This window comes from Plectropomus leopardus, chromosome 19, assembly GCF_026936395.1.
Source record: "Plectropomus leopardus strain MGB_pleo_1.0 chromosome 19, ASM2693639v1, whole genome shotgun sequence".
NCBI lineage: Eukaryota > Metazoa > Chordata > Actinopteri > Perciformes > Serranidae > Plectropomus > Plectropomus leopardus.
Window position 1 is genome coordinate 28,140,775 of NC_142194.1, and position 13,728 is coordinate 28,154,502.

At 39.0% G+C, this 13,728-nt stretch overlaps 1 protein-coding gene across 5 annotated transcripts in view; it reads right to left on the reverse strand.

The window, feature by feature from the left end:
* ryr2a (ryanodine receptor 2a (cardiac)) overlaps positions 1 to 13,728 on the reverse strand; it is a 246,285-nt gene that overhangs the window by 20,209 nt on the left and 212,348 nt on the right. For all 5 annotated transcript variants that reach the window (XM_042507822.2, XM_088070115.1, XM_088070117.1 and 2 more), the window contains 10 exons: positions 13,104 to 13,310; positions 12,483 to 12,797; positions 10,392 to 10,459; positions 10,002 to 10,152; positions 9,402 to 9,488; positions 7,589 to 7,858; positions 7,238 to 7,368; positions 6,448 to 6,490; positions 3,752 to 3,885; positions 1,667 to 1,727 (listed from right to left, as the gene is read on the reverse strand). In XM_042507822.2, coding sequence (XP_042363756.2) covers positions 1,667 to 1,727; positions 3,752 to 3,885; positions 6,448 to 6,490; positions 7,238 to 7,368; positions 7,589 to 7,858; positions 9,402 to 9,488; positions 10,002 to 10,152; positions 10,392 to 10,459; positions 12,483 to 12,797; positions 13,104 to 13,310 — 1,467 coding nt within the window. The remainder of the gene's footprint in view (positions 1 to 1,666; positions 1,728 to 3,751; positions 3,886 to 6,447; positions 6,491 to 7,237; positions 7,369 to 7,588; positions 7,859 to 9,401; positions 9,489 to 10,001; positions 10,153 to 10,391; positions 10,460 to 12,482; positions 12,798 to 13,103; positions 13,311 to 13,728) is intronic.

Sequence of the window (13,728 nt, forward strand, 5' to 3'; positions counted from 1 at the left end):
TCTTTTCATCTAAGCCGATCGGAGCCGTAAGGCGATAAAAATCCATGTCTACTACATGAGTGTGAATGCTGATTGTACTTTGCATTAAAAAGCCAGATGTTAGCAGGTGTTTGCGGGGTTTTCTGTGTAGTGAGAATGAGGCTACAGACAAATGACAAATGTCTTTGTTTAATATCTGGCCTCATTTACATGAGGTTTCAACATTTGTCCAGGGTGAGTGTATCAGTTCATGAAAATGTGACATTAAATACTATAAATGATCCCAGAATTAAACTGAACCAAAACTTCTCTTTAAAGAGACAAAAGTGAGACAGAACGCAGGAAGTTAGCCCTGCAATGATTTAGATGTTTACAAGATTTTCTGTGTATTTTACTGATGTTGTTTGTTTGTTTTATGTTTTTTTCTTAACAACGCTGTTTATGAAACTTTGAAATAATTATATAATGATTGTTTTTGAGGCTGTCCCAAATACAATTTTCTGGGCTCTGGAGCTTTGGCAATGATTAACAGAGAATATTCAAAGCTTTGGTCAACGTGCAGGGGGTGGGTAGATGGCGTATACGCACTGATAAAGGCCTATAGGCCTTTATCAGTGTCAGGTGATAGAGAGACACATGGAGACACATAGAGAACCCCAGAGCTTCAGGTGAGGGAGAGCCCGGTGTGCCTTTAACTGCTTGACAGCGGTTGACACTTTATAGGCCTAGTTTGTAAAGTTAGTTAAAAACTCTGACAGTTAGGCAATACAATAATCTGTGTCCAGTGTCCTAAATGAGTCTGCTAAATTTCATTGTGTGTCTGAAATGATAAGTGACCTCACAATGGAAGATATTAAAATTTGCCTGCCCTGCGCTGCAGGAAAGGGCTCCACTCAGTGTGAGCTGCGAGTGGGGGCTCAAGTGTTTGTGTTTTTACACAGCTGGAGACAATTTTTATTATCATGGATAAATTATTATAGCCCTATAAAGTACTCACAATAACCTCACAAAGCCCTGCAAAACAGAAGCAGAGCATACTAACTCCAACTAATCTAAGATGTATTTATTTCTCACCATCATTACAGTGACATTTGTCCTCTGCAATAAATTAATAAATATATCAAAATCCCTAAATTAGAAACTGAATTCCTTACCCAATTAGTGAATATTTGAATAGCCAGACATTCAGATTCAGCCCTAATTATAATACAGAGGGGATTTCAAAATTTGGGCATTTAAGTCAGACTATTTGTTATGGTATTTACACTTACCATATACTGTAATAAATACAACATTAACAAAGCATTCCCATATTTCCTTGAAACCACATCTGTAACAACCTCAAGCCTATTCAACAAAGTCAGTGTAAGGCTGTATGGTGCACTGAAGTGATTGTGTAGTTATTGTGAATAAGAAATCAGAAAATATCTTTAAAGATGGCAAATTAAGCCACATTTCACATATTATTATAATTATCCATTAACAGAATTTTATCAATTTTATTCTATGAATAAAAAACTGAATACTTTTGGAATACCTGTGGACATCATAATATTCAAATTCTTCTCTGAAAAAAAGGAAATGTCTTTGAAACCTCACTTATTTGTAAGCAAGAGATTGGTGCAGTGAATCTACTGGATGAAGCTAGACATGGCTGCTGAGTGAGTTTGTGCCTCTGCATACTCACATTATCTGTGAAGACCACCCCCAGCTTCCAGATCTGGTACTTGACATCAATGGAGTTGAGCCTGATGACAGAGAGAGAGAGAGAGAGAGAGAGAGAGAGAGAGAGAGGCTCATAGAGGATGATCATGAGTCAGATCATATGATCAGCAGAGGACCCCGCGCCTCTGAGGAAAACTCTGCTTTCAGAGCAAATAGTGTGTGTCCAGTGTGTACAAATGGACTTGTTGGGAATTATTCACACCAATCAAAGATAAACAGGTCTGCTTTCAGATGAGAACTGTTACTCTGCCTCTTAATACAGCAACAGGCCAGCAAACACTGCTTTGTCAAGTGAATCATCTCGGAGAAATAAAAAAGAGCACGAGTATGCTCTTCACTGCCCTTTGTAATGTAAATAGTGTGATAAACTTTTGTTTGCTGAAATAAGGGACAGAATTTGAGTTGCTGGATAAGAATGACTCACATCATATGAAATGATTGAGAAATCAGGGCCTGTATTCACAAAGCTTCCTAGTACAAAAACTTGCTCCTAGTGACAAAGTTCTCTGAAAATTGTTTTTATTAAATTGTTTTTTAGCCTTTAAGAGAGCATCTAAAGTTAAAAATTGTTAGAAGTAGGGAGGATGATTTTTAAAAGGCTTAAGAGTTTTCTGAAGCAGAGGAGAAAATTGCAGAAACATAAAGAGGTCGCAGAAATATTCTCCAAATGCTGGGTGACAGTAAATGAAACACTACAGATTAAATGGTGCAGGGAGGATGTTTGTGGTCGATGTCATTTCTTTCCATTGAAGCTCCATAACATGTCTATGTTGCCTAGGACTGGAAATAATGATGGATAGTGTGGTGGCTGCAACAGAAATAAACCTGCTGATGTTCTAACATCCATCACCATGCTTCTGGGAATGTTATTGCAAGAGGAGAAGTCGCAAAACATCACTCAGTGGAAACAGTCATCTCGCAGTCATCTTTTGCACAGATCTTTAATAAAAACCTTCCTATAGTGATGCAGTTCATTTCATTTCACTGGGTATCCACACCTTGCAGTCTCATAAAAGGGCGTGTCTGGGTGTCTACAACAGCTCCTCACCAAGATAAAAGTTTCTGCCCCTTGCTGATCAGAGTCGCTCTGACAATTTTCCTAAATCAATCCCAAGACTACGACTAGAAAATTTATGGCTAAATCTGGAGCTCTCTGAGAGTATTCTCAGTGTCTGTGAATACAGCCCAAGACCTTTAAATTGGCAACTTATTCAGTAAATGCATGAGAGGTAAGGAAGAAAAGCTTGTATTAAGGAGAGGTGGATGTTAACTTTTACTGTTACTTTCCTGGACTTTATATTTATCACTTGTAAAAAAAAAAACTATTATTCATTACTCTGTATGAGCACTGACCTGACCCGCATAAAGAAAACATGCCTTTTTTTTAATCATGTAAAGGGAATCCTTTCAAAGACAGATGTGAATATGCTCTGACTCCAGTCTATCTTTGTCAGTGTGATAACTGGTCAGCCCACTATAGACAGCTACAGCTACTCTGAACATGATGTCAAATGTGCACCCCATGCTCGGTAAACCAGTCAACACTGTACATTTGACTACTCACTTTCTATACATACTAATCAAATACTTAAACACAACACTTGTTTTTGCTCCCATTTTTCACAGGTTTAAGATCTCAGACTTTTTTCACACTTGATCGATATATTTCTCTTAAATTTTGTTTGCAGATTTGTTAAAATTCATGTTAGTGAACACTCTTTTTTAACATAATCCATCTACCTGACAGGTGTGGGATATCAAGATGCTGATTAAACAGCATCCTTTTAGTTCAAAAGTCAATTAACTAACAACCCGACTAACACCCAGATTGAATTCATTCAATATTTGTTTTCTATACACATTAGGCTGCATTTACTGTATTTGGTGTAGCAATAATTTAAAGTTCTTAGAGTGGAGATACATATTAATACATAAGTCTCTCTCTCTCTCTCTCACACACACACACACACACACACACACACACACACACACACACACACACACACACACACACACACACACGCACACACACACAGAGAATACTCACACAGCAGCCAGGGAGCTGTCTCTCCTGGGCTTCCTCTTTTTGTGAGAGTCGCTGAAGTCCAGAGCAGCCTTGTCCATTCCCAGCAGCTCACTGATGCGGTCATGGCCGTAAAACTCGCCATATTTATCCATCACCTGAGGAAGAGCAGGAACAAAGTCTTTGCAGTGGGACAACATCTCAAATAGAAGTAGAATATACTGTTTTTTTGGTTTAAAACTAAACGTCAGCCATGAACAGATGTGTCATGCTGCTTTCTGTCAGTTGCACACAAGAAGTAGTCTGGGACAGTATCTTCATCTTATGGCTTCCAGAACATCCATTGTGTTTTACCAGAGCAAGGATACTCAACCTACAGCCCACTGGCTAAACCTGGTCCCCCGTGTGGCCCCCCAACCATTTTCTAAATCACAATAACAATGAAGTGATCCAGACTGTGATTTTCTTAGTACTTTTAATAAGAAGAAGGTAGAAGGTAGATTTATTTGTTATTTTTTTTAAAAAAGTCAAAAAAATGAAATTACACACCATAAAACAAAAATAACAACAATAGAGTTTGCTTATCAAAAGAAGGGTCAGTGGAGGATCCTCCACACCAGACAGAGGTCCTAGCTAAGGTCCTAAAGTCCTGAAGTCTCAGAAACTTACTAAAATTCAAGAAATATTCTAAAATACTAGAAGCATCCTAAAATCCACAAAATTTCCTTAAAATCCTATAAATGTCAAAAAGGTTTTTTTTTGTTTAACCTGTTTAAGGTCTGTGGATAGAAATGAAATGACAACTGAAGAGCCACACAGGCTGCTTTTTTGGTTCACTGCACAGCTGATCAGGAAGAAGAAAGGCCTCACTGATACGTGCCATAAATCATCATAAAATGAGTATATAAAACATTTCTGTCCCTGTCTGTGTGTGTTTGTGAAAGAGAGAGGGGAGTTACAGTCTGTCCATCAGAGACAAAGCTAAATGGGGTACAGAGCTCCTTATGCCAAGAGAAACTTTCCATCATGTAGTGTGTGATATGCAATTACTTTAAATCTTGTGTTACTGATCAAAAAAAGAAAAATCTGTAAAATTATCCACGTGGGTGTGATACAACCTGCTGCCAGGGCTGATTTTAAGACTCCTACAGTCTAAACTCAGCTTTATTATAATAGACTAAATGAATATAATAAAAATCTAAAGAACATCTCCCAACATCTATCCTGAGTCCACAGTAGCTAAACCATGTCAACCCAGCCCCATAGCTGAAAACTGCCTTCATGAAACAAACCATATCAAATAAATGCAATCTCATTATCCACTGTCAGAATTAACATGGACTGGAGGAGATTATCTGGGATCGTATTCACAAAACATACTCAGGCTAAAAGTAGCTCAAGGGTGAGTGAGGAGAAACTCCTAAAAATAAGAGCTGCCTCAATCCTAACATCAGGAGACTTTAGTTTTGTTCTAAGAGTCATTCACAAAGCACGTTGATGCTAAAAGTATGTCAGTCTGAGACAACCAGGCTCACGCAGTGACTGGTCAACTGTGTGGACGTGAGAAAGGAGCCAGAGTTTAAACTTCTCATCAAGCTCTCTTTTGTCATCCTTGACACAACTATTTCTGTTTCTACTTATGTAAACAATCACATGTACGATAAATATCTTCAAGAGCGATGCTCTCAAAATCTGGGACATTTTTTGGATGATTTTACATCTCCCCCTCTTAAGGATGGCTGGCCTTAAACCCTGTTGATAATGATCATGTATAAAGACTTTTGATTTCCAACCTGGTCAGACATCACGTACGAGCCACATCTTTTCTGGAATAAGGTGGCTCTTATCCAGACATACTCAATTTATGGCCTGCAGGACAAACCTGGCCCCTGATAGAGTGCCGTGTGGCCCCTAAACCATTTTCTAATTCACAATAGGTGATTCACATTAGGAATTGTCTCTGTGCTTTTAGTGTACATAAGAATTCAGAGTGCATAAAAAAATGCCAGTGGAGGATCAGAGTAAGCCCCTGAATTCCTAAAAATGCCCCGAAATCCTTGAAATATCCTGAAATCCTTGAAATGTCCCAAAATGTAATAAAAAAAACCCCAAAATGTCCTAAAATTCTACAAATGTCTGAAAATCCTTGAAATGTCCTTAAATTCTCAAAGCACCCTAAAAACCTTCAAACATCCTACAATCCTTGAAATATCTCAAAATCTTCTGAACTTCCTAAAATCTAAGGAATGTCAAATCAAAATTCCGAGAATTGTTCTAGAATCAAACAAAGGTCCTAAAATCCTAGAATGTCCACAGTTCCTAAAAATGTCTTTAAATCCTAGAAACCTGTATGGGGCTACTGCGACTGGCCCCTGGCCTCCTGTCATTCTGCAAAAGTGGCTCCCAAGCAAAACAAGTTGAGTGTCCCTGCTCTGAGACCTACTCACAGTGAGTCATGTGCCTCATCAAATAAATATTATGTAAAAATAAAAGACCTATCTAAATTTAATTTGTTCTTCACGCTCCTGAAAAATGATGTCACCATAGAAACAGGATTAACTCCGCCCCTTCTCTTGTCTTAGGAGTTATCTTTGTTTGTTTGTCTCAGCAGCTTTGTGAAGAGCTCTGAAGAGGAAACTCTACAGGAAGGTTTGGGAGGACACCTGGTGGTCAGATCAGATCCTTTGTGACTTTGGCCCAGAAAAAGCAGCCACACATACCTTTCTCTTCACAAACTTATCCCAGTAGTTGTTGGGGAAAGATCTAAAAACCAGAGGGGAAAAAGGCTCATGAGTCACATAAAGGTAGAGTATTAAACAAAAAAATCTAAACAAAAATCTCAAGACAAAAACTATATTTACTAATTCCTTTAATGTTTGCTTTTTTGTCTGGACTTTGTAATGAACATCAGTGGTTACTGTGATGGTAATGTCTCCTCTGCACAGCTGTCTTCACCGCTGTGACTCTGTTCTGACTTTCTCAAACTTCATCAATATTTTTCTTTTGGTTGGTCACATATTTCCCAATTATTGACACTTGTCTTATATAGTTTGGAAATACTGAAGCTTTTTTTTTTATTCCCATCAAAGACTTCTGTTTTTAGTAGGGCTTTCCTTGTCTACAAGCAGCCTTGGATTAGATTACAAGCAAGAGTAACAAAGACAGCTTGGTTGAGTTTTGTTTTGTTAATGTTGTGTTTGAATGAAGTGTGTTCTGTGTCTTCTGTGAACCAGAGAAAGTTGAATTCAAAAGACATACAGTTGTATATCTCTGTTTAATAAGGGAAATAGGTGTGAGAACATTATTGTCCTTAACATTTTGTGGGTTTCTATTCTATTATATTTGATACTGTGTATTTACTGTACTATGTATTTATTGTGTATTTGTTATTTACCATCATATACCATATGTCCTGGTAAAATTTCAGGAAAGTACGAAATATTAGATACTGCCCAAGCCTAACATGTAACACAAAGTGCATACAATCAAATAGGCACAGGGGGTACTCACTGTGTGTTGATGACCAGTCGGTCCCACTGTCCTTTGATGTCATCTTCAGATGGTTGCTCTGTGATATATAGGCCATCAAACTCCAGCTTCCTGGCCACCTCCTTTTCACGCTTAAAGATCACCAGTGGCACCTACACACAGTCATATATAATAAATAACAGTGTGAGTTGATTTAAAAAAAATTAAATCCTTGGATGGAAATATTTGAAAATATCTCAGAAAAAGAGTAAATCATTGCTGTGAGAGCAAATGACATGTTAGGAGTTAGCTATTTCAATTTGAATGACTAATAGTAAATGGACATTCCAACTTTTTGAATGTTTTGTGCTGTATCAGCAGTCAGTATCGTGCCTTGAGACAGTAATATCCAATGATGCAGAAGAAGGAGATGACTGTGTGCAGGACAGCCAGGATCCGTAACATGGGCTCCATGTATCCACTGCTCTCCTCCAGGACGAAGCGCACTGTGACGGGCTTCAGTGGCTCCCCAGCCTCATCCATTACCTCCTCCTTTGTCTCCAACACCTCTCCGCCCAGTGGGTCCCACTGAACACTGCTGTCTGGTTGACTGCTGGTGTACACCACCTGCCTTTCCTCAACCACAGAGGAGGACGTCGAAACCTGGTAGAGACAATTTAATAGTTGTTTAAATGTAGAAATCAAGCTGTGTTTGTGAGAACAACAGACAGGAAACATGTTTTTACCATGATGATATAACCAATAACAAAATTATGGTCTGGCCATAAAACATGTGCAACCCCTTCCTTGAGCCGAAAAATAAAAAGGTACTGCCTTTGTAGAGCTGAGAGTGCTCCATTTTTTTATAGATTGTCAGACATGGATTCAAACCCCCAAAACCTTGTAATATGCAGTAGGGATGCCCAATATTGTATTTTTTGCTGATATCAAATATTCAGATTTACAACCACTCATCTGACCGATAACCTATATTGTTATATCCATTTTTGTGATCCTTATCACCCACCTAATTTTAGTGATCCTTATGTCTCTAACATCATGTTCTGCATACTGTTATCATGATGACCCATCAGCAGATAGACATGAAAAACAATGCTTTCCAGTGAATGTAATATTCATTCATTGTGCAAAATAAGAAAAACTTAGGTTTGATGTTGATGTACAAGTTCACTTTGTCATTTAAAAAAAAACACATTTAGTTTAGTTTTAATTTGATTGGTTTTAATCCCCCTGAAAAAATATCTAAATTAGTTTAAATGTAGGCAACACTGTATTAAGAGTATTTTTACTGCTTTATCTTGCTGTAAGACAGCCCTTATTGATGGGGATTTAAAGCTGGTATATCAAAAACACCACACTCCACTGAACAGCGGAGCTGCTGCTCTACAGCTGCCTCCATTAGCTGTTGTAGAAGGTAAAGAGGAGACAATATTCAAATACAGTGAAAACTTAAACTTATATTGTTTTTTTTAGGTGGCTAAAATATGATTTGCTGTGGCACAGCCACAGGAGGACATCGCTTAGCTTCCATGCCGGTGTTGTGGAACTGTACTTTATTTTTCAGAGGAGGGGAGAGGCTAGGGTGTGACTTTTTTATTTAAAATAAATATAAAATACTACCTTTTATAATTGTATGTCCCTCACCTAAGCCAGAATTAAAAACAGGCCCCTCCTAAGTGCTTACTTTTTTGCAGCACTCCTTCCCCCCTCATAGGTAATGAAGAGTCTCTATCCCTAATCAGCAAGGGAGGCAGGTGTGGCAACTAGGAGCACACGCAGAACACACAGTCCAGTTAAAGTCCGACTGAGGTGTTTACATGACGGAATAGCTCAACTTCCAATCACATTATTTGGGTGTGTAAGTCCAATTTCTAGAAATTCAATTTAGTTCAATTGTAGTCGGACTAACATGTTGACATGCATTTTAAAAGCCCAGTTTTAGTTGGACTAACACAATAATTTGCCTTTTTCTATCATGTAAAACATACTGAGTGTAATATTTCATCTTCTCTCTCTTTCCTGCATCAACATACCAACAGCTCTTAGCAGTGTTTCACCTTCGTGTAGTGGTTGTTGGTCTGAACGTACCATGACTTCAGTTTTTACACAAGGAACAAGAAAAGAAGGTCTGTGAAGAACAAAGGTTTCCATCTCTCACCTGATAACATCCCTGCTATCCCATTACCTTATAGAAGAGGAGGATGAAATTGATTGCAAAGGCAACAAACAGCGCCAGCATCCTCATGTTGTAGAAGTTCCTGGCAAAATAGTTCTGCAGGGGGGGCACAGATGAGAGCTCTTAATGTGTCTGCACTGTCCAAACAAACTGGTCTAACTGTCTTGGGGTGCTATACTGTGTGCCATTTAGAAAAAGGAAGAAATTCCAGTCAATATACACCGATCAGGTTATACATTATAAACAACTAGAATAAAAAGACATTAACTTAATGCCTTTTCCTTCAAGCTAATCTTCATATTAATTTTAGCTGAACTTGAGAATGAATTTTTACACAGAACGAGGACTGTGTGATTCCCATCTTACTGGTCAGTATGAACAGGAGGAGTGGTTACAGTACTGAAAACTGTTTCAATGTTTATACTGGCATGTAGGTTCTGTTTTAGGACAGATTTGAAAAAAGACCTAATCCTTTAATATCAGAAGTCATATTTACTGTTACTCCACAGGTAACAGAAACTGCTAATTGCTGAAACTGATGTAATATATTGGACTGGAAAATACTGAGTTAACAGAGAGCGTTGAAACAAGAGGACAGTAAAGCTGTACCAGCAGCTTCCTCTGGTAGGCGATGATCTTCTTCAAGAAGGCAGACTCCTGCAGATCCGGTTCATCAGACTTTGAGATGTGATGCCTTCTCACTTTTGGCTTCATCTTCTCATTCTTCTGTTGTTTCTCTTGTTTCTCAACATGTCCACCCCTGAAATCACAAAACAAGTCACGCTGACACACAGCTAACAATGCAATAACCTATTTAACAAGTGGTGGTGTCAACCTGTAACTCTTCTGCAACTGTGGTTTTAAGGTATTTCATAGAGGAGACCCAACTGTACTTAAGTTTGTGCACTGTCCATATAGTACAAGGTGTGTTTCTCTCTGTCACCATAGTTATACTGCAGATGGTAGTAATCAGATTACATGAGAAAAATGTGTACGTACTCTGTTTTTTCAGGTTCACATTCTGTCTCTGCTGTTGCTTCCTTCTCCTCTGAGGTAGAGCTCTTTGACTGAAACAAAAAAACACCATTAGAAAAACATATTTATTGTACTTTTACCCGTTTCAAATGTTTTTTTCTTGGCATTCTACCTGTTTTTTTATGACATTATCTCCTTTATTAGCATCTCAACTACTTAAACATGTGGTTATTTTACTCTTAATTTGAATTTTATATAAGCTTAATTCTCTTATCTACATTTTACTTACTTATGAAATTGTATTTTTTTAACTTGCATACCAATCTGTTCATGTATGCAGCGCTGTTCAATATTTGCTCTTTAATGTTCTTAATGTCCTTAATTATGTCATGGGAGGTGGGGGAGGGGCTACATGAGTTTTTGATGTTTTATTTTTATTTTGTAAATATTTTCATCTGGGAAGTATTTTGTGCTCAAGCTTAAAAAATGCTATATAAATAAAGATGATGATGATGACTATTATTATTATTATTATTATCTGACATGGAAGATTATTGGATATCTACTTTCTCAGTGCTCTTCTCACTGGTTTGAAGAGGGCCAGTCTGGGAAGTTGGGAAACTTTGTTGTTACATGCCTCCAGGCACCTATCGGTACTTCGCAACATCTGAATCAGGATCTAAACACCTCTGGTGGTTTGTTTGATTACTGTCAGCCAAATCTGATCCATCCACATCCACACATCGTAAAGAAACTGACAAAAAGACTTGACCAATAAACTCTTAAGAATACCTAAGGATTTTTTTCTAAACATTTAATCTGATTGTTTCTTATTTAAGGCAGCACGGTAGCGTCCTGGTTAGCACTGTTGCCTCACAGCAAGAGGGTTCCTTCTGTGCGGAGTTTGTGTGAGTTCTTTCCAGGGTCTCCGGCTTCCTCCCACAGTCCAAAGACATGCAGGTCAGGTTGGTTGGTGACTCTAAATTGCCCTTAGGTGTGACTGTGAGCGTCTGTCTATATGTGTCGGCACATATAGACAGACACACACATGCGATAGTCTGGCAACCTGTCCAGGGTGTACTCCGCCTTTCGCCCAATGACAGCTGGGATTGGCTCCAGCCCCCCCGACCTTTGCAAGGACAAGCGGTTACGGACAATGAATGAATGTTTCTTATTTAGTCATTAGGCGGGTTTCCATTACAGATTCTTTTTTGAAATGTTGATAAAACACAATTACAAGATGACTGTATTTCCACTGAGGGATATTCTGCGACTTCTCTTCTGGCGATAACATTCAAAGAAGCATGTGATAGATGTTCAAAACATTCATTTCAATTTCAGCCACCGCACTAGCTGTCATTATTTCCAATCAAAGCCCATGTAGGCGTATTATGCGCCCGATTGAAAGGCGAGCCTCTTAAACGTGGGACTTCTGGAAAAAACAAAAAGTCTTTCCATTGCAGTTTTTTGAAATATGGCTTTTCTAATCACCTGAAATACCTTATGTGAGCCTCAAAAACTTTTTTTTGTGAAAAGTTGGAATTTTTTCAAAGTTGAAATGTTTCCATCAGGTGTACTACAGGTGTATATTCGCAATTTCAGCTTGCGCAATATGAGGGTTAATGAAAACCCACCTAAAGTCTGTCTGACAGTTAGTCCACCTCTTTGGTCAAGACTGAAGTTTCTCAACGAGTTGATGGATGGCTATGGAATTTGTTACAAATTCATATTACCCTAAATGAACTGCAGTATCATCAGCAGTTCTCTGAATTTTCCTCTGGTTCCATGAGGTCAGCATTTAAATTTGGCCAATGATTTGGATTGTGACCAAATAAGTGCTAAAAAACAGATGTTAGCTAACACACACACACACTTTGAAAATACATTTAAAAGACTGAAGTTCGACATGCTCTGACATCTACACAGTGTGTCAGAAGTCAGAAAACTTAAAATGAATTTTATTTTCTAAAAAGGAAATAAAGTGTACAGAAACTGTTGCAGCCTTTGAGATCCACAGTGTGAACGCTATGAGTATGTTATCTGCTGTAGCTAGCTAGCTAATCAAACTATTACCAAGACTTAAAAAAATAATTTAAAATATCACTGAAGACTCACATGGTGCCTGCGTCTGAGCTCAGGTGGGAGTGCTGTGGGCGGGGTCGGTGGGGTTGGGGAAGGAACCGGGGAGTTGAGCAGTTCGGTCAGGCTGGCGTTGGGGTTATGTGGGGTGATCTTGTACTGCCCCCCCTCTCTTCTTAAGTCCAGCCCAAAAATGTCGGACAACAACTCGGTCTCACTGGTGTTGACTGCCAGGTCAGCCAGGTCCTCCTTAGGGGAGCTGCGGTCAGAGGGTCTCTTCTCTCTGTCCTCCCCTTCGCCCCTCACCTCGTCCTGAGTGGGGTCGGGCATGTTGGCGAGCAGCTCTGACACCTGGGGTGGACGCAGTTTATGGAATTAGAACAGCTCTTACTGCGTTTACTTTAAAGACCTGTGAATACACTGCTGGCTTCTTGTCCATTTATGTTCAATTCAGAACTTTTTTTGTCCCTCAAGGGGAAATTTGATCTGCAGTTGGTGATACAAACAATTTAAAAATACAATAAACAGGCACATAGAACATCATAGTAGCACACAACCAAACTCGATTAAAAGCAATCCAGATCAACAGCAAAAGTTTTAGTAGAAGTGTCAATAAAAGGAGTAAGCTTGGTCAACCATTAAAAAAAGTAGAGTAACCTTTATGGTCTTGGCCCCCTCCACCAGATTGCCTCCCATGAAGGTGTTGTAGAAGATTCGGCAAAATCCTCTGGCCACACTGAACGCCACATGGAGGAGGCCCAGTAGCATGGACCAGTAGAAGGACACCAGGGTGGTCACCATGTCCTTCACTGTCATGTTCTTTATCTTCTTCATCTGCTTCTTCAAACTCTTCATGGACAGGACCTGAGAGGACAGAAAGGGTAGAGGAGGTCTGATTGGAGGTACTTATCTGTTTACTGTTCAGTCAGAACAAGGACTGTTCAATGCCCAACACTGTCAGATCCAAGTGGACCTAACGACTGCTGATCACAGGTGCACCTCTCTTCATACTGAACCAACCACAGTGATCACAGTAGGCAGGTTTCCATTAACCCTTAAACTGCTCAAATTGAAACTGCAAACATAAAATACACCTAATTTAAAAAAAACTCCTGTTTATTACAAAATAGTTTCTACGCTCGCATGATGTGGAATTTCAGGCGATTCGAAAAAGCCGTATTTTGCAGTACTGCAACAGATACATTTTTTCTTCCTTTCACTTGGTGACTTTTATGATGGTTTTTGCAACTGTGGCTCAGGCAGCAGCAAAGCATCCCCACCC